At 42.7% G+C, this 21,109-nt stretch overlaps 2 protein-coding genes across 2 annotated transcripts in view; both read left to right on the top strand.

The window, feature by feature from the left end:
- MAP3K5 (mitogen-activated protein kinase kinase kinase 5) overlaps positions 1 to 13,624 on the top strand; it is a 157,531-nt gene extending 143,907 nt beyond the window's left edge. The window contains exons 26-30 of the mRNA XM_016204919.2: positions 4,730 to 4,973; positions 9,700 to 9,812; positions 10,504 to 10,613; positions 12,139 to 12,215; positions 12,898 to 13,624. Coding sequence (XP_016060405.2) covers positions 4,730 to 4,973; positions 9,700 to 9,812; positions 10,504 to 10,613; positions 12,139 to 12,215; positions 12,898 to 12,970 — 617 coding nt within the window. The 3' untranslated portion in view covers positions 12,971 to 13,624. The remainder of the gene's footprint in view (positions 1 to 4,729; positions 4,974 to 9,699; positions 9,813 to 10,503; positions 10,614 to 12,138; positions 12,216 to 12,897) is intronic.
- Positions 13,625 to 19,056: 5,432 nt separating this feature from the next.
- Positions 19,057 to 21,109, top strand: part of MAP7 (microtubule associated protein 7) — a 133,604-nt gene continuing 131,551 nt past the window's right edge. Inside the window, exon 1 of the mRNA XM_087817185.1 lies at positions 19,057 to 19,123. Within this exon, the coding sequence (XP_087673311.1) occupies positions 19,057 to 19,123 (67 nt within the window). The remainder of the gene's footprint in view (positions 19,124 to 21,109) is intronic.

The raw sequence follows: 21,109 nt of genomic DNA, 5'->3' as shown, positions 1-21,109 counted from the left end.
GACACTAGAGATGGCTTGAGGGGTTCCCAAAAGTCTAAGCCAGAGCAATTTGAGTAATAAAATAAAATAATGATAGCATTGGATTATAGCACATAGACCAAACTAAATATCCATGAGTCCATACTGCTGTGAGTGAGTGAGTGAGTGAATGAATGAATGAATGAATGAATGAATGAATGAATGAATGAATGAGAAGGGCTAGGCCAAGTAGAAGGAATGAGGGAAATAGAAAAATCACCATTAGGCAAACACCACAGCAATAATGATTACAGGCAAGAACCATCACTGGCTGCTAAGATTAGCAGGCAAAAGAGTGATGAGAAACAGGACATTTGACTGATCTCAGAGTATCTCCCCACAAAATATTTGCTAATTCCAAAGGGAAAACAGTGACAAGGAACCTGGCAGATACCTTTTTTACCAAACGATCAGAGTAAACATCACAGTAGTGAGATACATCAGCATCATATACCTCCTGATATGATGCACTCAGAAGGTCGCAGCATCACCTTTGTGCTATTCTTGCTAAAAATGCACGTCCTCAACCGAATCATGACAAGACATTGGTGAACTAAAAATGACAGTACAAAATAACTGACCAGCACTCCTCTGAAGTGTGGAGGTCATGGGAGCTAAAGAAATATGAGGGAACTGTCACAGATTGGAAAAGACTAAGGAAACATGCCCACGAAATATAGTGTGGGATCCTGGATCAGAAAAAGGACATCAGTGGGAGAGCTGGTGAAGTTCAAATAAGGTCTGTAGATTAGTTCATAGTATTGTATCAATGTTGCTTTCCTAGTTTGGGTGATTAGGTCAAAGCCAGGTAAGATGTCAAGTTTAGGGCGAGCTGCTAAAGGGGATACGGGAAGTCTCTGTACTATTTTTGCAACTTTTCTGTTATTCCTATTTGGAAAAAAAGTGGGGGGAAAGTGCTCAATCTTTTTCTTCCAAAAAGAGCACACAGAACAGGGAGTACAGTGCAGGCCCCTTAAGAGTTTTTCCTCACTCATCGTGAATCAGCCTTTAGATGATGGACATTAAGTACCTGTTGTTACTCCTCAAGTACGGGCTGGTGGTGGGTGACCAGGTGGGGAAATGCTGTGCGTAGAGACCGTGTTGGCAGTGCTTCGGCAGAGAGGGCTATAACGTACGCATACTTCCTGTATTACTGATAATTTTTAAAAACTGCTAAAACCCTTGATAGTACTACCAGTTGCTAAGCTGAATCAGTCGTGTGCCCCATGTCCACATTCATGGGAAACAACCAGCATTCTGTGTACCATATGAGGATCTTAATGAAGTTACCGTACCCTATGCACTGACAGGTGTTGTGATTTTATTTGGCATCAGAAATATCCTGTGTTAAAGCAGGTTGGTCTAGTTATTTTCCTCTGGGGCAATAGCCCGTTGGGTTGGGGTGGGGCAGGGAGGTGGGAATAGTGCTGTTTAGTCCCGCCGTGCTGTTCCGGAATCGCACTGGCTCTGGTTTCCCACACGTGGGTTTAATCACTGACCACTCCGCACAGGCCCTCCTGAGCCCCTGCCTTTCTCCTGCCACTTGGCGTTCCCCTGGCAGTCCACCCTGCTTTCCATTCTTCTCAGAGTCCTCTGGGCTCCCACTCGAGCTCCCTTCTCTCAAATGCCTTTCCCTCTCTCTCCACCAAGCCAAGGCTTTCCCCTCCTCCAGACCCTGCTTAGGCCCGTCTTCCTCTGGGAGTCCGTCAGGGAATAAACCACCACTGGCTTTAATTATTGCAAATGTGCTTTATTTACTCCTTAGCACTCTTAATACATGCACATGTGAATTATATATGTAGCTAGGTCTAGACCTGAGGCCATCTAAGATATTTTTGGCTATATTAATTAGTACTGACAATTTCATGTTATTTTTGTGCATGCTCATAAGGCTCTCTTGTGTATTCACCCTAGTTTTCCTTTAGATTGTTATTTCTGGGGACAAGAACCAGATGCTCTATCTCATTTGGATATTTTACAATGTGTGATTTGATGATGGGTACTCAGGGAGCCACCATGAAAGACCAAAATAACAAATTATTGTATTTGCTTACAACTTTCTACTTTCTTTAAATTGAGAGAATTTTTTAGTCATACATAAAATGATAATTTATGATAATTTAAAGTGTACAGAATTAGGGAAGTATAAGGGGATACTTAAATATCATAATAAATATCAGAAATTTTCCCTCCTAAAAGGTTAGATTATTAGTCAACAGGATAATAAAACTTTGTTTTAAATTTTCACTTAGAGAACATAAAAGGAATTTAAGAATAATTTTAGAAAAATTAAAAAGGCCTAATCTTATGTTCTAATTTAACCTAGAATTCTACTTTTTACAATTATTTTTAAAGTAAAATATTTTTTCATTATTTTGTTCCCTTCTAAATACAAATAATCCTAGTAGGATAACTCTTCCATTCTTCCAACATTTTTTAAGAGACTAATATGCCTTAGCCCCCAGACTAGATGCTGGGTTTACAAAGCAAAACACTTGATTTTGAGTCACTCCTATTATAGAGGAATTAGGAAATGGAATTTTGGAAAGAGAAAGTTGATACTGCAGGAAGCAAAGTAGAGGTGGAGTTTGGTAAACCTTAAGAGATAAAGGGCAAGGATGTGGGGAAATTGGAACCTTCATGTGGCATTGTAGGATGGCGCAGCCACTATGGAAAACAGTAGTAGCTCCTCAAAAAATTAAAAATAGAATTACCATATGATCCAGCAATTACTTTTCTGGGTATATATCCAAAAGAATTGAAAGCAGGATCTCAGAGTTATTTGTACACCCAAGTTCATAGCAGCATTATACGCAGTAGCCAAGAGGTGGACGCAATGTAAGTGTCCACTGACAGATGAGTGGATAAAGAAGACGTGGTGCGAACATGCAGTGGAATGTTACTCCGCCTTAGAAGGAAGGAAGTTCCGACACACGCTACGACGTGGATGAACCTTACCGACATTATCCTAAGTGAAATAACCCCATCTCAAAAAGACAAATACTGTATGATTCTACCTATATGAGGTATCTATGGTAGTCAGATTCATAGAAACAAAGTAGAATGGTGGTGCCAAGGAGATGGGGGAGGGAGAAATGGGGAGTTGTTTAATGGGTATAGAGTTTCAGTTTTGTAAGATAAAAAACTTCTGGAGATTGGTTGAACAACAGTACGCATATACCTAAAACTACAATCTGTACACTTAGAAATGGTGAAAATGGAAAAATTTATGTCATGTTCTTTTTTATTCAAAAAAGTAAATAAATAAATAGAGATAAAGGAAGTCAGGGCTACGTAAACTTGGCCCTAAGAAGGGCACTCTGGTTTTTGTTACGAAAAAAGATGAGTTCCTTTTCTGATTGTTGAATTGAAGTGCCTGCCTGACAGGAATATCTAGGAGGTATTGGATGTAACAGGATCGGGGCTAGAAGTATAGTTTGTTATCCCCATATTACAAGTATTTAACCTTCTTAGATTTTAATTAGCTCACCCATATAGAATAAGTAGAAACATAAAAAAGTGAAGGGTAGAATTCCAGGTTCCAGCTTCTAAAGGCAGGTGGTAGGCAAAAAGGCTCTGAAGAAGAGAAGCAGCAGCCAAAGATTTGGAGGAAGATATACTATACACAGGGTCCAGTAAGGTAAGGAAAGGAAGTTACCTAGAGGATTTGGCAACTGCTGGGCCTCTGGTTGGCTTACCAGAGTGGCTGTATTGGAGTGATGGGATGGGGTCTTCATCACTCCCTCTGGAGCCCTTTCCCCAATGCATGGGCCCTTTGTCTGTGGTTCATGGACTCTTGGGACAGGTTTCAGGGTGTCTGTGAGCCCTCAGGAAATCTAGGCAAAATGTTGTATGAATGTGCTTTTCTTTTGGGGAGAATCTCCTTGGCTTTCATCAGATTCTCAATAGATTCTGTGATCCAATAAAAGTTCCATGTGCCATAGCATATGGACGCATGATCCAGTATTTCTGCTACCCTGATTTCACTTAAATTATGAATATAGTCATTCCTTTTTCTGGGCCATTTTGAGAATGTTTCACAATTTATAATTTTATTTCCTATGGGAAGATCTCATCCAAGTTCTGAAGTGACAATGCAAATGAACTCATATCATACAGTGTGTTTAAGTTGAAGAGTTGTAACTTTTGCATTTTAAATTTCAATGGTTAGTCAACAGGTAGGACACACTCTAAAAATCAACCCAGTAGTCAAAAACAGATAGTCTTACTAAAGTGAATATAAGCATGTGGCATTTTCAGTAGCCCCCTCCCATCCCCTTACATTTTGACTTATACAGGCAAAAAGCATTCTTTGTACTTACTTTTGTTTAGGTAATCTCTCTATATCTGTTTCCTCATTTCTGATTTAATAATTGCCAGATATCATATAATCTAAAAAATAAATTCTACTTGTATAAATAATTTTTTTAAATTTTTAAGTTTTTATATAAGTGCCTTTCAGACTAACATTTATCCTATGTGCAGTGTGAACATTTCTTCTGTTTGAATTGGATCATTGAGTTCATATATCTTGTGAACTTTGCAATTCACTGGCACAACAAACATGAGTTAATGCATGGAAATCCATCACTTTTGGAGAAGTAGTTTGGAATACAAATCTTATTGACAGCTGGGGAGATGACATCCTGTCTTAAGAAAATTAAGGCAGTCAGTCATGTTTTATTAACACTGTTGGTACTGTGTTTGACAGAACTGAGGCCACATTTTAGCCTTGCATCTGAGAGTGATACCGCAGATCAAGAAGACTTGGATGCAGAAGATGACCATGAGGAACAGCCTCCAAATCGGATTGTCCGAAGACCTCACGTCATTGTCGAAGATGCGGTGGCTACCTCAGGAGTGAGCACGCTCAGTTCTACTGTATCTCACAATTCCCAGAATGCTCACCGATCACTGAATGTACAGCTTGGAAGGATGAAAATAGAAACTAATAGGTAAGTCCTATTCTGACATGGGTAGTTTTTTTTTTTCTGTCTTTAAGTGCATGTGTTTTGGGTCTACTTTAAACTTTGGTCCACAGAAAATACAAAATACGATTCCTTTATCCCATTCATATAAACTTGATTTAAAGCCTTTCTTTGTAAGAAAAAGAGAGAGACGTTTATTTTAGTCTCTTTAGTCAAATACATTTTCTGTTTCTACCATTTCAAGCCTTCAGCTCCGTTTCCTTTATCACTGCTTTATCTCCAAGTACACTGAGCCTTTTGGAGTCACTTTGTTGTAACCTCATAGACTGTCTTGGACACAGACTCAGAGCAGCATGTACCATCCGACAGAAAGCTGAAAGGCAGAAAGAAAGCCTGTCTTCTTCGTAGCCCCGTGATTTGGAATATCAAGTTCTTTCAGGAGAGGAAGGTCTCTGTTCTTGAGATAAAACTAATGGTGCTAAAGCTTTGCATTTTAGAACCTTAAAAGGATGATCAGTTGAACACATGTGTGATTCTATTTTATTTTTAATATGCTGTGTCATATTTGGAGGTTAATTTTTCTTTAGGGTTTGGTAGCATAGAATCTACACGATCAGGTTATTAAGTGAACAGTAAATATTTCCTGTTCTTCAAGGATGTTGGCACAGTTCAAGGTCTGAATCTTTATGATTTATAGCTTCCTGTGCTGGCTACAGTTGACATGTGGGCAACTGACTTTATGACTCTGGGTTTATAGTGAAAACTTTTTTTTCAGAGTAAATCAGTAAAAGTTGTTCAAATATTTAGAAACCTTAGTGGAAAATTCTAATTGTTCACTAGGGAGGTAAAACATTTATTTCTGGTCATAAGTTTGTGTTTCTAAGGTTAAGCTTGAATAGCAAGCTTAGTACAAGTACTACAAAGCTCATCCTATATTCAGAAACATGAATTTTGGTTGCATGATTAAGTAAATCCATATATATCTTCTATGGTATGCATGCAGAAATCTGTCCGAATAAAGGGAAAGTGGCTTTCTGTCTTCCATATCCCAATCTTGTGCTTTGAAATTTCCTCCAGCTCTTTCCTTGCCACCTCGACTACTTTGTGGAAAAGAGTTTGAGTCTTTTCTTCTCTGAGACATCAGCCTAAATCCCTGTGTCCCTCATTTCCTCCTTTTCTCAGGTAATAAATAGTCTAATTAGGATACTCCACCCATTACAGTAGGTGTTACCTTTCGTCACCTCTACCTTAGTTGACTCTCTGTCATCTGATCCTGAGTGGAGTTGTGTGGTTTTTTTGTTTTTAAAAATATATCTTTAATGATTTCAGAGAGAGGAAGGGAGAGGGAGAGAGAGAAACATCGGTGATGAGAGAGTCGCCACTGATCGGCTGCCTCCCGCCCCCGAATGGGCATGGAGCCCGCAACCGGGCGCGATCCCCTGGATCGCTGGGCCCCGCCGGGCTGGGCTTGTTGTTCTACCCCTTTCTGATCGCTGAAGGGGAAAATTCGCTCATTACTGTTTGGGTCCAGCCACCCACCCCACTGTGCCCATGGCTTCCAGTCAGAATTAGACAGACAGTACAGCTGCTTTATTTCCCAACAAGCTGGTATATCCGCCTCTCTGGCCCTAAAACCTTCTGTGCGCATACCCTGGCTGATGTCACCAGAACCCGCCTCTCCTAAATTAGACGTCGCCCTTCCCTGTCGCCTTGGCCCACCTGAGCTACCTGTCCTGCCGCCCTGCCCACGCCCTGTGCGCGGTGCTCGTGCCACCCGCAGGCCTCCAGGGCTGCCCCGCAGCCCGCAGCCGCGCTCCAGGTCCTCAGGCCACTTCCTGGCGGCGTCGGTAGCTGAGGGCCTGCTGCCCGCATCTGTCTGTTGCTGTTGAAAAGACTAGGATTTGGCGCATTTCTTTATTACATTAGCAGGTACTGCATTTTTCACAAAAGCCCACACATTTGTGCTGCTGCTTTACATATTTACACTTAAACTGTGAAGTCTACAGGATTATCACCCCCCTTTTCCTTTCTCTAGGAATATCTCCCACAGCTTCTCCATCACTCCCAGAAAAGTGAGACGAGGCACAACATTCATTCCGCCCGATCTCAAGAAAGGGCAGCTGCTGGTGTACAGTTACCAAGCAAGAGAAATAAGGGACTGGTCATGTCTGTACTGGTCCTTGTAATTTTCAGCTGAATATTACTTGATATATTGAAGTACATTTACTACAAAATAAGCTTAGAAAAAGTGTTCGTGTGTTTTTAGGAAAGGTTGTAGCCCTCATGTTAGAAATCTTAAGCTTATATTTAGGACAGCGATTTTCAACTGTTTTCATCACATGGCACATATATAAACTAATTACTAAATTCTGCGGCACATCCAAAAAATACATTCTATGCTGATCTGACCAAAAAAAATAGTTATAATTTTGACTCATTCACACTGAAGGCTATCGCTGTGTTGGCTGTTCTCATTTTTTAATTTGACAATCTAAGGGAAAACAGGTCAGTGCCCCTGACTGTTCAGTCAGGTATTGCATGTGTTAAAAATTTTCACAGCACACCAGTTGAAAATCGCTGCTTTAGGATAATCACTGATGAAAATAAACCAGGTTTACCCAGCTCTTGATTATTAGATCATCAATAATACTAAATGGGGAAAGTAACAAAATGGCTTTAGAATGCATGTTTTACTTACAATTAAGCATATGCTTTACATAAAATGTTCTGAAGATAATTCACTTCACACAGAGAGGTGAGGTGGGACCGTAATGCAGTTAGTTAAAATCTAACTCAGGAGAAGCTGAACGGTTATCTAGGTTTCCTATCCTACAATTCTGGAATTCCCAAGTTAAAAAATTGACAGATCCTTGCCAGACTTCTGGAACAGAGAGGCAGCAAGTGCCTTGGTTTCTAAGGATTTTCCTACTAATAGTACTGAAGACAAAGTAAAAATAAAACTAATGGACTGCATATGTCCTGGAAATAAATAATTTTGAGAGATGGATTTGGGACAAATGAGGTGGCCTGTCAATACTTTGCTTCCAATGTTAGGTTCTGGTCTTAAAGATAAAAAGGAAATAATATAGATGGATAAGCGTAGATTAAATTCTAGAAAGTTTCACTGTACTCTTTGAGAAAACATTAAGAATATCACTAGTCCATACATGTAGATGAGCAAGAAAGACAAAAACTGCCAAGTTAAAAATTCGTACTGAGCGTGCTGTCCTTTTCTTTGAATATCATTCCTGCTGGAGTAGATGAAAAACTCCCTTAACACCTCCACTCCCTCTTGCTTTCAGTTCATTATTCCGCATAACCTGTCACCACTTACTGTAGTTGTCTTGAAATAGCCCATCTTCCCCCAATGCCTCATTTGTTTTCCTTTTATCTTGCCTCTGCTGCCTATTCCACAGTGATCCTTTGGGGGGGGGGGGCACAGGTCTCTATGTCCTCTTGGGACTTGGGGGTGGGGTGGAGCCTGGTGGTCAGGAAGGAACCCTTCCTGAGCCCTGGGAGGGCTCTTTTCTAGGGCCTGAGGCTGCAGCAGGGAACAAAATCGCCATTATTAAAGGCCAAGCATTTTAGCTACATTGTCTCATTTAATGCTCAGAGCAATTCTTTCAGGAAATTTTCCTTTTACCTTTTTACAAATGAGAAAACTGAAGCCCAGAGGCGTGAAGTAATTTGTCACAGTTAGTGTAGGAGGTACAAGGCTGAGCCAGAACATCCCAGAGCTTTCGGTTGCCCTCCATGCTGCCTTTCAGAATATGAGAGCTGATGCAGAAACAAAGGAATCTAGTCCTGAGTTAAATCTGTCAGTACTCAGAAAATGAAACAAGTACAGTTTTCTAAAAGCTGTAGTGTATGCAACAATTTATCTTGATAATCTTATGAATAATTATATATCTTAAATGATAATTCCAAACCCAAATTACTCAAAGATAGTTTTCTAAAAAAATCAGAGCATCTATCTTCATAACTTGGAATGTTTTTACAGAGAACAGTGTTAGAAAAGGCAAGTAGGTTATCAGCTGGCTCTCAGTTGCATGGTGAACCTCTCATGGGTAAGGACCATGGTATAAATGATACCTTAGTTTCTCCTTGTTTCTTTGGAAAATGCATCAGATGCCAACTAGGAACTGAATGTACCAGGAACACAGCTATCCTTTTACTTATTTCACTGCCCCCTTAGAAGGGAGAGGAATAATGGTAACAGTAACATTTATTGAATCATGTGCCAGATACTATAGGCGACCTCACCTATAGTTACTTCTCAAATATTCATAGTTTTAAAAAATGACCACCTTTCTGCTTTGCATTATTATATTACCCATATTAACCATTTTTTGACAAAGAGCCATACATGTAAAATATAGGTTTATTAATCTAAACATATGCATATATAATTTTTTTGCCATTTATGGTCATAAAAAGAAATGGTAGACCACCAACTCTGAAGATTTGGCAGACAGATGGGAAAGGAGGTTTTGAATTCTTTTCTGGATGCATACTCTTTGAGAGCTTTGTTACTCAACAAGGAGTCTGTGGACCAGCAACTGGAGTATCACCTGAGAGAGCTCCTTAGAAATGCAGAATCCCAGACCTCCCCCAGAGCTGCAGGATCATAATCTGCATTTCACTGAAACCCCAGGGTGTCTGCTCTCAGTAGCTTTAGAAGCCTTCATCTAGAAGGTCACTCTGGCTGCACCAGCTTTACTATCTTGTCAACCAATATCATTTTCTTCTGCAGATTACTGGAAGCACTGGTTCAGAAAGAGAAAGAATTGCAAGCACTCCTTCATTATGCTATTGAAGAAAAAGACCAAGAAATTAAACGCCTGAAGCTTAAGTCCCAACCGATAGGTGAATAAGCAGAAAATTTTAAAGTAAAACTGTTCAACAAGGCTGCCAGAGGACGCTGAGGGAGCCAGCAGGCGGTTTCATGTTGTGGCGTTGTCAGCACCTGTGACTTGCCCAACTACACAGACTGCTTTTCTTAATTGTAGCAAATGATCATTCCTTATAAGTGCAGTAAAAATAAGATAACTCATAGTCATCTGTTCTTGAGATTATATATTATTGAGTAAATAAGGCTCTCCGATTCTTTGTCTCTATTTCTTTTTAAAGACTTCACAATGAGATTACTGGAAGGAAATAATACTGTTTTGTCATGTGTGCATCTGTATGCTGTGTATTCTAGTTTTTTTCACATTATTGCAAATAGCAGAGAACGATTATTATAATTATCTGGTTCTCTGGTAATTATACTCGTCTTTGATGCATGAAAAGCACATAGTACAATTTTGGTACACCAAGTGTATTCTAAGAAACTATAAAATTGATGTGAAAGTTAAAGGTGGGAGTATCATTACATCATTGCTTCTGGCTCTCCATTTCTTAGTAGATTAAGTACTCTTTAAACACTTTATTTACAGTTCATACTGCCAGACTTGATTGTTTCTGTTAATTATTTAGAGCGAAATCTTACAAAGTATTAATGACCTTTCTTAGGTAAAGCTAAGAATCTCCGTACCTTCCCCCAATTCTCTTCTAGATATTCCTGGATCGCCTGCGCATCCCTCAACTTCTGGCACAAATACGGAAGATTCTGAACTTACTGACTGGCTAAGAGAAAATGGAGCCGATGAAGACACTATAAGTCAGGTAAGGAAAGCTATCTGTGGAACGAGCTCTCTCACGTCGTTTCATAGTGTTGAGTGCCCACTGCACGCTAGGCACAGGGGATGCACCGGCGAGCAACTCCGACCCCGTCCTGCCCTCCAAGGCTTACATACCAGGGTGGGCAGGCAATAATCAGATCATTCCACCGGTAAAAGTACGATGACGCTCTGATAAATTCTGTGAAGGAAAGGTTATCAGGTGTTGTGAGACAGGAAGCGGGGCAAGCATGGGGAAGGTTCTTTGAGAAGGCGGTGAATGAGCTGAACCTAAAGGAATACACAGGGATAAACGGGGCCATCCGTGTGCATGTTTGGGGCGGCAGACAAGAAGGGGAATCACTGAAGCGGGGGGTGTCGAATGTGCAGACAAGCATCTTTGTGGTCCCGGACCCCTAAGGAATTTGATATTTTTGAATTGAAAATAATGAAGAGTGGAACAATCAAGACAGAACTAAAATAAAAAGGTTTTGTTTCTAATTCTTTCTTTTGTTTGTTAACTTTTTAATTCTCTTGTGACATTATTAGACTCCACTGGGCGTTGGCTCTTTATTGAAACTTAATAAAATAGATCTAGTTCGTGAACTTACATCAGGAACACTTCCTATATAAACCATATTATTATGTCTGTAATCTAATTCTTCTCCGCTCCTTATAGACTTTTGTAATCAACATGAATAGTATTTATTTATGTTTAAAATTACATATATGTATACACATATACACACAATAAGAGGTTATGTTTTTGTTATTTTATAGAAAGGGCCTCTTAATACAGTATTACATTCGTTTCAGTTTTATATTTAAATTTTAAAAATAAAATAAAGATGTGTTTTCTTTTTACTTGATAATTTATTGGACCACTAAAATGTAGGGTCTTAGAAATCTGCATTTAACAAGCTACTGCTACATACATTTAAACAACTCTCTTGCCTGTGGAAAGTAATGCATGCAATCAAGTTCTCCAAAATATCCCTCCAACTGAGACTCAAATCTCAATTAAGGAGTAGCAACTGATGAATCCTCTAAATTATTGCCCCCCCCCCTTTTTAGAATTACAATTAAAAGCTTCAGTTTAAATTCAGGACTTTGATTTTCTAATAATAATTTGACAGTACCTTTTATGAGACATGAAAAGTAAGTTCAGAATTAAGTGTAAGCACTACCTTTTCAGGAACACTTCTTACCTGCCTGAGAAAAGCAAAGCTACCCAGCACCAAACCTCATGAAAACAAACATTGTCTTATGAGCAGCAGGTGGTGTAATTAGACAACAATTAAGAAATCCTGTGTTGTTTATACTCTATGCATTTGGAAGTCATGGATGTATCTCTTTGTAATTATTTTGTAATAGGGGGAACTTTCCCCTAATAATTCCCGAAGATTATATTTTTAGTGGATTTGCTTTTAGATTCATTTTTAACTATTGCCAATGTTTACATTATGGATAGAGTTTGCTATTAAAGGTGTGCAAAACTTCTAACTTCTGTGCATGTTTTACTTTATCCACAGTTTTTGGCTGAAGATTATTCACTAGAGGATGTTCTATATTATGTTACACGTGATGACCTAAAATGCCTGAGACTAAGGTACCACTTTTTTTTCTATTCAGTTGTCATGATGGCAAGAGCACTGAGGTCCGGAAGTCTGGGTCCCTGAGTAGCTCTCACCAGCTCTGCAATCCTGGGCTGTCTTCCTTGGTTCTCAGTTGCTCTGAATAAGCTGAGTTGGTTGAACTAGACTATACTGAAAACTCTAATAACCAATATTTCCATATTAGTAAATGTAAATCAACTGGAAGAATATTTTTGACAATGTATCAGACTAAGACCATGCAGTTATTCTAAAGCTGCCTTAAACAAATGCCCCAATTTCGTTCATGATTGTGCCATACTTGGAAATACTAGGATGGAGTGCTGATTTGCCATCCAGCTACCTTGTATAATCTGATATGGTTTCCTATATAATTTTTTTTTTCCTATCTGGCCAATCACATACATAACTTTCTCACACCGGCCTCTGAAAAAGACATTTCAGAAGTGCTGAAAATCCTTTTTGCTTTGGGACCTGGTAGATTATGGGAGTGGAAAGGAAAGGCGTAGAGAGATAGTGAGGGAAATATATACAAAAAGAACACATAATGACTAACAAGACTTTGGGATCTTCATGTTCCGATCAGAGCAGTTAAAGGCTAAGCAGTCACTTTTCTTTTTCAAGGGCAATGTTTCAAATGAAGTGTTCTCTTTACTGTGTTCTTGTGTCTTTAAACAGGGGAGGGATGCTGTGCACACTGTGGAAGGCCATCACTGACTTCCGAGACAAACAGAGGGACAAGCCGACTTGACTGTTGCTCACTTTGTTTCCAGCCTTCCCTGGAGATTTTAACAATTAGCAGAACTGATCTTCTTAAGGAAGGGAGAATCCAAGGGAGAGGAGGAAGAAGCTGCACTTTAAATCCAGTATTTGTTTACTCGTGTTAAAAAAAAAAAAAAGAATACACTGAAATTTCCTAAATGCTTCTATTTCTAAAATTCATAAGGACTCTTTGTAAAACTCTCAAAATAATCCTAAATACCCAGATGTTTAGGATGTTTACTCTAAACATTTTAATGGAAATATTTTGAACTCAGCAGCTACTGACTATACTTCAGCCAAATGTTTATTTCACACGAAACGGATATAACATTTCATGTCATTGTGCATCACTGGAACAAAACCAAAATGTGACCACAACCTTTTAGGCTTATGTATATTTGTAATATGCCCTATTAATCTGAGTAGAAATGCATAATTTCAATTATTGCATAAAGTTTGTTTTTTTAAATATGCAGAATCTAAGCAATGGTTTTTACTTATCTGTGTTAATTGTAATATTGACTATATTTTGTAACTTAAGTTTCTGGCCTATAGTACATTGGTTTGAGTCATTTTTGTTACTACTGAACTGTACCAGTTGCACATGCCTGAATCATAGTAAAATTAGCTTGTTCTAAAGCTATCCATTGTGTCATACTTACTCTAAAAAGTAAAAAAAGACTCTCAACATACTGTTTTGATAAATTCTAAAGAATTCTCATTTTGTTTTGAAAAACTAGACAAACTACTGTGTCAAATTTCTAGTTGTTTCTTCAGCTATAACATTAAATAGAACCTGCCTTCTACTCAAGTAATCGAAGAACAACTGATATCCAAGTTCTTCCTTAGGGCAACAGAGTGGTAAGAAAGAGGTCAAAGAAAAAAGAAAATAAAAGAAAGTTAATGTATTTTTCTCAAGGCCCTGAGTTATCTTGAATGACTACTGTGTATCTCAAAGGACCTACAGATAAGCATCCCAGTGGAGAACACTGCATTTTCTGTCTCCTTAATTTTAGTCCTCATATGGAGAGAAATATTTTATTTTAAGCTGAATATTATATTTTCTAAGCCTGCTCATATTAATAGAATGAAGCCTGAAGTTCCTAGATGGATCAATGAGAAACAAATTTCTTGAGTACAGAGGAAACTGTTTATTGAGATAAAAATAATACAGAGCTGTTCACTTGGCCCATATGTAACAATCTTTGATAAAATAGGAGTCATCTTTATTTCTATGTGAAAATCCAGGTACAATTTATTTTATTTTTATTTTTTTACCTTCATTTTTATTGTTGATACTATTACAGATGTCCCCATTTAGGCATTAGATTATCCAGAAAGTTCTCACCAGTACTTTCTCATTTGATATTTGCAACTGCATAGCTGCATCTTCTTTGTTTTACTTCTCAATCCTGAGGACAGATAGCTGCCCCTTGCATCCTGTAGGGAAATTTTGAAGAAGGTGAAGTGTAAATTAAATGACATGTCTCTCATTTCACTCATACCAAAATACAGCGTAACTTCTTCATGAAGCCACAGTTCATCTGCCCAAACTAATGGTTAAGTGCTGCTTTTAAACTGTATATAGGATCCAGCTGCCCATGTTCAACCAACTCTTTAATGATACTCTTTTGGGGGGGATCTTCACTAACCCATCTTCATGATCAAATGTTCCTCTGTCCCTAGGTGGTTCATAATACCTTCCCAGACATCATTTTGGGTCTTAGTCACAAAAGAAGGCAGTTCCATTGTGGCCTAAGTTTCATGAAAGGTTTCACTTGAAAGGCCTTTGTCATCAATCTAGGCCAGTGATTTTATACCCAACTTCACATTAAAGTTACCTGGATGCTTTTTAAAAATACTGATGCCACCACCTTAGGGAAACTTTTTAGTGGTCTGGGATAGGGCCCAGAGATCCTTTTTAAAAGCTCTACAGATGAGTTAACACTATGAAGTCCCACCTCCTTATTCCAAGTGGTACCCAGAGAGATAAATGGAAAGCCCCTTTCCATAGGGATGGTAGTGAGATGGTTACCATTCATTATTCATTTAGTGTAGCAAGAGTCTAAACACGGAGGCCTGGAGCAAAACTGTGACTTACCTTTTGACCTTTGGCAGATTAATTAACCTCTCCAAGTTTGTCTCCTCATCTGAAATGGGGAAAACAGCCTACCTTCTTCAAAGGGTTGTTTTAAGATTTAAATAAAACAATGCAGGTGAGGTCCTTAATGCAATGCTTAGCAGATACTAAGCACTCAGCTCTTGCCTGCTATTGTTATTTCATCATTCATTCAAAAGTAGTTATTAAATACTTCCTGGGTGCTATATATTATGGTGCACAAACAAGACATAGTTCTTGGCCTTGAAGTTCACTGTCTGGTGAAATCAAGACAAAGCGGAAACTACAATACATGCAGTAAGTGCTGCAGTTAAGCTGACTGCCAGAGGGAATCAAGAAAAGCTTCCCAGAGAAGCGATGGTCCAGAGCTGAGCCTGGAAAAATGGTAATAGAACAGTTACACACATGGGTGCTGGTGGCAGTCTTGTAATAGAAACAACCGGAATTTGCTGGGGAAAGTAGATGCAGTGTTTCTTTTAACCACATTTTGGTTCTTTCTCTGAATCCTGTCATTGCATATTTTGTTTCATTCTTTCCTAAACCACTACAAAAAAATGGTTTGGCAATGAGGAATTGTTGTTAACCCACCAGAACACCTACTATGTGTCAGGCACTGTATCATACACATGATACCGATTAAATTCAGAATGCAGGCAACACATTATGTCATCGAGAACATCTATTTGTAAACCAAGCCATTGATGGCCCCAGACTTTATAGACACACTATAGAGAAACAGAAGACAAAGTCCCTGCCACCAAAAATTCATGTCAGACTGAAGAGACAAATTTGCAATAACGAATCACACCTAATCGACGTTAAAGGCTGGATGAGGGGTGAGCCCAGAAGCCCCTAGAGGGGTTCAGAGGACAAGCTTGCTGGGAGCCTAGGCAGGTGGACCTTACCCTGGGCCTTAGAGGGAAAGAATTGTTAAGTCAACCAGGGAAGTCAATCAGGGCACAAAGCACCAAGAACAAAGCAGGGATTTGCAAAGTGTTCTGGAGAAAATGAACAATTTTTAATATTACATTAACCCCCTCAAATTGACTCATTTAACTCATGTTTGGCTGGAAATACAAAGATGAAAAGTGGAAAATGGGGTAGAGCTCAGTGTGATTAGGAGGTGGCCAGTCAGGAAAGTGGAGTGCAATAATGTAGAAATGAGGAATCTATTAGGGCTTTGAGCAGGGTGTGTGTGTGCAAAGTGGCGTGTGAGATTAATCTGGCGAAACTGTTGGTAAATTAGGGAACAGTGGACAAGGCAGTGCAGAGAGCGTTTCAGATGTGAAGGAGGGTCTAGTAGGAAGGACTTAGAGCAACAGGAATTGAGAGGGTGAGATTAAAACAAATTGACAAGATTTGGGAGCTATGATTTGGGTGGTGATGACGGGAGGAAAGGCTAGATGTTGAGCTTATGTTAGAGAAGAATTAAAAAAAAACAGGCAAGTTAGGAAGGGGAGCTGGTTTGGACATGATGAATTAATGGCAGTTTGAACCAAGAGGAATGTGCAGAGACCATTGAGAACTTACTGTGGAAGTTAGGACTGAGGTCAAGGGTATATATTCTGGAGATAATAGAGTTGTGAGAGAAAGGGTGTGACCTAAAATTTTGGGAGGAAGAAGGTTTTGGGAATTTTAAGTCAGCAGAGGAGAAAAATGACCACAGAGAAATTAGGAAAACCAGGCCAGTGGTGTAAGCCAAGAGGAAGACAATCACAGGATGGAGTGCTGAAGAAAATCTAGGGGAATGACAGGTTAAAAATTAATAATAGATAATTTGATTTCACACCCTGGGACGTTTTCATAGGCAAGAAAGACTACAGCTGGTTAAACAAAGATGAGAAGACAGTCATGGCACCAGAGTCCACACATTTATTAGCTTTGGTGGACAAAATGTGTGACAGTCATTTGAGGAAGATGGGAAGTCTCGGGAAGAAACTTTCAGAATCAGAGTCCTGAATGTGTGTGTTGGGGTGGCGTCCCTGATGGAGAGGCATTTGGGGAGCAGGGCGGAGAAAGGGTGAGGTCTCAAAGGAGGCAGGCGGGGAGCAGATGGCGTTAGGAGGTGGGCTCCCCCCCAGAAAGGGAAACTGATGAGTCAGAGAGATCTGAGATGGAGGCGGGAGCTCCAGACAGATGGCTTCCGTGTCCCGAGTCAAGCACAGCACAGCACAAGCGCCGGCGCACGACATTTAACAGATGTCGCCCATTCCTGCATTTTCATGGAACACTCCATGTTGTTACAGAAGCCGAACTAAATTTGGAACGGTCTCTACGGGGCCTAAGGGCTGGATTTCGGTGTGTTTCTTACTGCACTTACTTCTGTGTAACTGGTGACAGACTAAAGTGTAAGTTAGCAAAAGAATGGGAGAAGGGATGAGCACACCCGAAAACCAAAAACACGCACACGGAAGAATAAACACAAGTAGGTCTTAATTGGGGGGGGGGGGTGTCAAAGACAGTACCCATGGTTTACTCAGGGAGTAAATCAGGTTGAAAACAAATCACTTCCCCTCCCCAAGGCTCTTCCAGAGTTTGCCTCTCTACATTCAGCTAAGAGCCTGACAGTCAAGTTCACAGTAAAGTGTCCTACAATCCGATGACTTAATGTTAGTAAAAAAATATCTTTGCTTGGGCCCAAGCGGAGGTTTAAAACTATCTTCCCGCATCTGGTGCTTTATTTTTCTGATAAGAGTGATCTGAATGTGGTCAGTCTGCCTAACCCACAGTCGAAATCCCTAAGTACACCAAAGTGAAGTGTCTTTTAATCAAAACCTCCACCCAGCCAGCCAGTGAACCAGGAAACCAAATAAAAACAACCCACCCCTGGGCTCAGATGGCAGGCTTCTCATGAAAGGATGGTGGGAGCTGCCACCCTAGCAAGAAACCCAGCCCTCCTCAGGCGCCCTAGGGCATCCCACGGGTTCCGCGGAGGCCCCTGCGGGTTTGCGAGCCTCGGGAGCCGCGCGCGGGTCGCCTCCGGCCCCCCGGCGTGGGCGTGCGCTCCTGTGCGGCCGGCCGAGCTCAGTTTTGCTCCCTGTGTTTCCATTTATGCGGCTGCCTTCCCCCCTCAGCTGTTTGTTGCTTATCCTTGACTTGTCCGTTGGAGCAGAAATTGGTATCTCCTCAGCTAGTACTCTGTTTCTTTAAAAAGAGAAAAGCAATTGTTGCTTATTGCCTTTTTCCTGTTCTTCCTGAGCAGTCCGGACGGAAGTCACAAGGTAGTTACTAATGGGAAGCCAAGAATAAGAAAAGCCGCAGACTGCGCACAAGTTTCACTCCCTGGTGTGCCCCGGGGCTCACCAGGTACACAGGCCTGGAGGAACGGCTGTCACCAGCCGCGGGCCCTAAGCTGCAGGTGGAGACCGTCCCCGCCTGATCCCGCCCGCGAACTTCGGCTTTCCACGTGGCGTCGCACGCCTTGCGCCCTGTCACCATGAACTTCAAAACTGACCCGGCTGCGCCAGAGTTCACAGCGGAACGGAGCATCCCGAAGTCCTCGTCTCATCGGCGCTGATCTGCCCTCCCCAGTCCCAGGCCCTACAGCCACCAAGAGTCGTCGACCCCGCTCCAGACCTCCAGGAGCGAGGAGCGAGGAGCGAGGAGCGAGGAGCGAGGAGCGAGGAGCGAGGAGCGAGGAGCGAGGAGCGAGGAGCGAGGAGCGAGGAGCGAGGAGCGAGGAGCGGTCCGCGGCGGCGGCCCGAGGCTCGGGCAGGTGCCGGGCTCCTCCCGAGGCTCCGCAGCCCAGACCCCGAGGCGTCCGTCGGGGCGGCTGCCACGCCGCACCTGCCCGCCAGGGGGCGCGCTGCCCCAGGCTCCCCGCCCCGGCTCGCGCGCCCTCCTCCCTCCCCGGCCGGCGCTCACCTGTCTGGGCCGCGGGCCCCAGGGGCGGGGGCCGCGGGAGCGGAGCCGAGGAAGAGGGCGGAGCGGCTCTCCGGACGCGTCATCGGAGCACCATGGCGGAGCTAGGAGCTGGCGGCGACAGCCACAGGGGCAGCGATGGCGCCGTGCAGAGCGAAACAGGTGACTGCGCGGCGCGGGCAGGCGGGTCCCCGCGGGCACGAGCGGGGAGCGGCGAACCGGGCTGGTGGGGTCGCGCGGGGCGCCGGCGATCCCGTCCTCCGCGGCCGTGGCTGGGAACGGCCGCCCCGAGCCCCGCGCACTCGGGCTCGGAGCGCGCGGTCCCTCCGCCCTCCGCTGCCCGGCCCGGCCCGGCGGTGTCCGGGCGCTGCGGCCCCGGTTCCCGTCGCCCCTTTGCGCTCCGCCTCGACTTTCCCACAACAGGTGGAAAGTCGCCAGGGAGCGCGGGCGGGAGGAGGAAATGGAGAAGCGGCGGCCGCTGCCCTCCCACCTGCCGAGTCGAGTGGGGAGATCGTATCCCCCAAACCAAACCGCCGGCCGGAAAGTCCGCGGCCCGGCGCGGCGGCCGGGATTCTCCGCGTCTGGGCGCCCCGCCCCCGCCCCGCGCGCCGGGGTCGCGTCCGCTCGTCGGGGCTCCGGTGGGGGGACCCCGCTCTGCTGTCCACAGTTACGACCCGCTTGCGGGAAAGCCTGAGGTCGGGGCTCTGGGGGCAGGGCCGGTGGCCGGGTGGTGGGGACCTGCGAGGGGGCCCGGCGTGCTCAGAGTCGGTGACTTGAAAGGGTCCCGAGTTCATGTTTCAAGTCCGTGCAGCAGCCCGAGGTGGGAAGGGGGGTGCCGCCCGCCGACCCCCGCAGCCGCCGCAGCACTCCCGGGGGCGGCGCTCACGTCTCCCAGACGGGCAGCAGTCTCCCCCGCACCCACATCTTGTGTGTGGACGAATTTTCCGCTCGCGATAGGTTTTTCTGGAGACACTGCCTCGCAGGTCCGCCCGTCTCCTGGTCCTCCCTCTTTTATTCTGTTCTTGCCGGGTAAACTCGGGTATCTTCCTACGCTTGAAATGGGGGCGCTGAGGCAGTTTCTTAGTTTTAAAAGAAATTCCAGTTGCAATGCATTTTCTGCTTACGTGCACACATAATCGGAAACAAGTGTCTCCTAAATGTAAGACTCACCCCCTCCCCACAAAAAGGTGTTATTGATTTAGGGGATATGCTTATTTTAACGTGAAAGGTCCGGAAAAGCTGTAACAGTATTTGCAGATTATGCATCTGCTCTGCCAGGAGGAGTTGGGACACCCAAAGTCTAATGACTTAATCCCTGCAGCCAAAATACCCGCGGTTAAGCCTGACAAGGTGTCTTGAACTTGTTTACTGTGAAGTCATGCTCCTTCCAGTAGTGATTTATTTTGTCTTTGTGTGTTTGAAAGATCTGTAGATCGGCATTTTGGTTTGGGGTGGGGAGAGGGTGGCTAAGTGGAGATGCCTTTGTAGTGGCTTTAGGGAACTTGATGGACTGGGTGCCCCGGGTTAGGCTCACCCAGGCCGGGGCAGCAGGAGGGCATCCTCCTCCTTGTGAATGTAAATGGTTCCGTGCCTAACCCCCACCCAGTTCTGCTTCTGCAACAAAATTGTTCGAGGTATTTAATACACATCAACCCGTGGTAAACAAACAAACAAAAGAACACTTTTTAGAATCTGCCCATGAACAACTTGCTCAGATATAAGTGAACTGCAAACTAGCCTCCTCGGTGCCTGGGTAGGTTAGCTAGTGAACCAGGGCTTCTAACATTTAACATACAAATCAGCCGTGTGGCTGTCAGCGAAGTATTTTCTTTTATGAAAATGGGAATTTAATTGGCTACCATCTCCTTCACAGAAAACAGTTCCTCACCTTTGCCTAGACACTTCAGTTTCCAAGGGGCAATTTCATATATGTTTTTTGAATAATCATACTTCATTATTTAACTAAAACTTACTTCTGGCTGACATCTTTTTCTTGTTTTTTTTCCTAGCCCTTGGTGACTATTAGTGTTTTTAGTGCTCAGGAGCACCTGTGTGAGCAGGTGCGCCGAAGAAAGAGCGAAGGTGAAAATGTATTTTTAAAAATCTGGGTAGCAATATTTTGAGCAAACAAGTGCAGATTTCTTGAAT

Source organism: Miniopterus natalensis, chromosome 5, assembly GCF_054644295.1.
Source record: "Miniopterus natalensis isolate mMinNat1 chromosome 5, mMinNat1.hap1, whole genome shotgun sequence".
Classification (NCBI taxonomy): domain Eukaryota; kingdom Metazoa; phylum Chordata; class Mammalia; order Chiroptera; family Miniopteridae; genus Miniopterus; species Miniopterus natalensis.
This window is presented reverse-complemented; position numbering and strand designations above follow the sequence as displayed.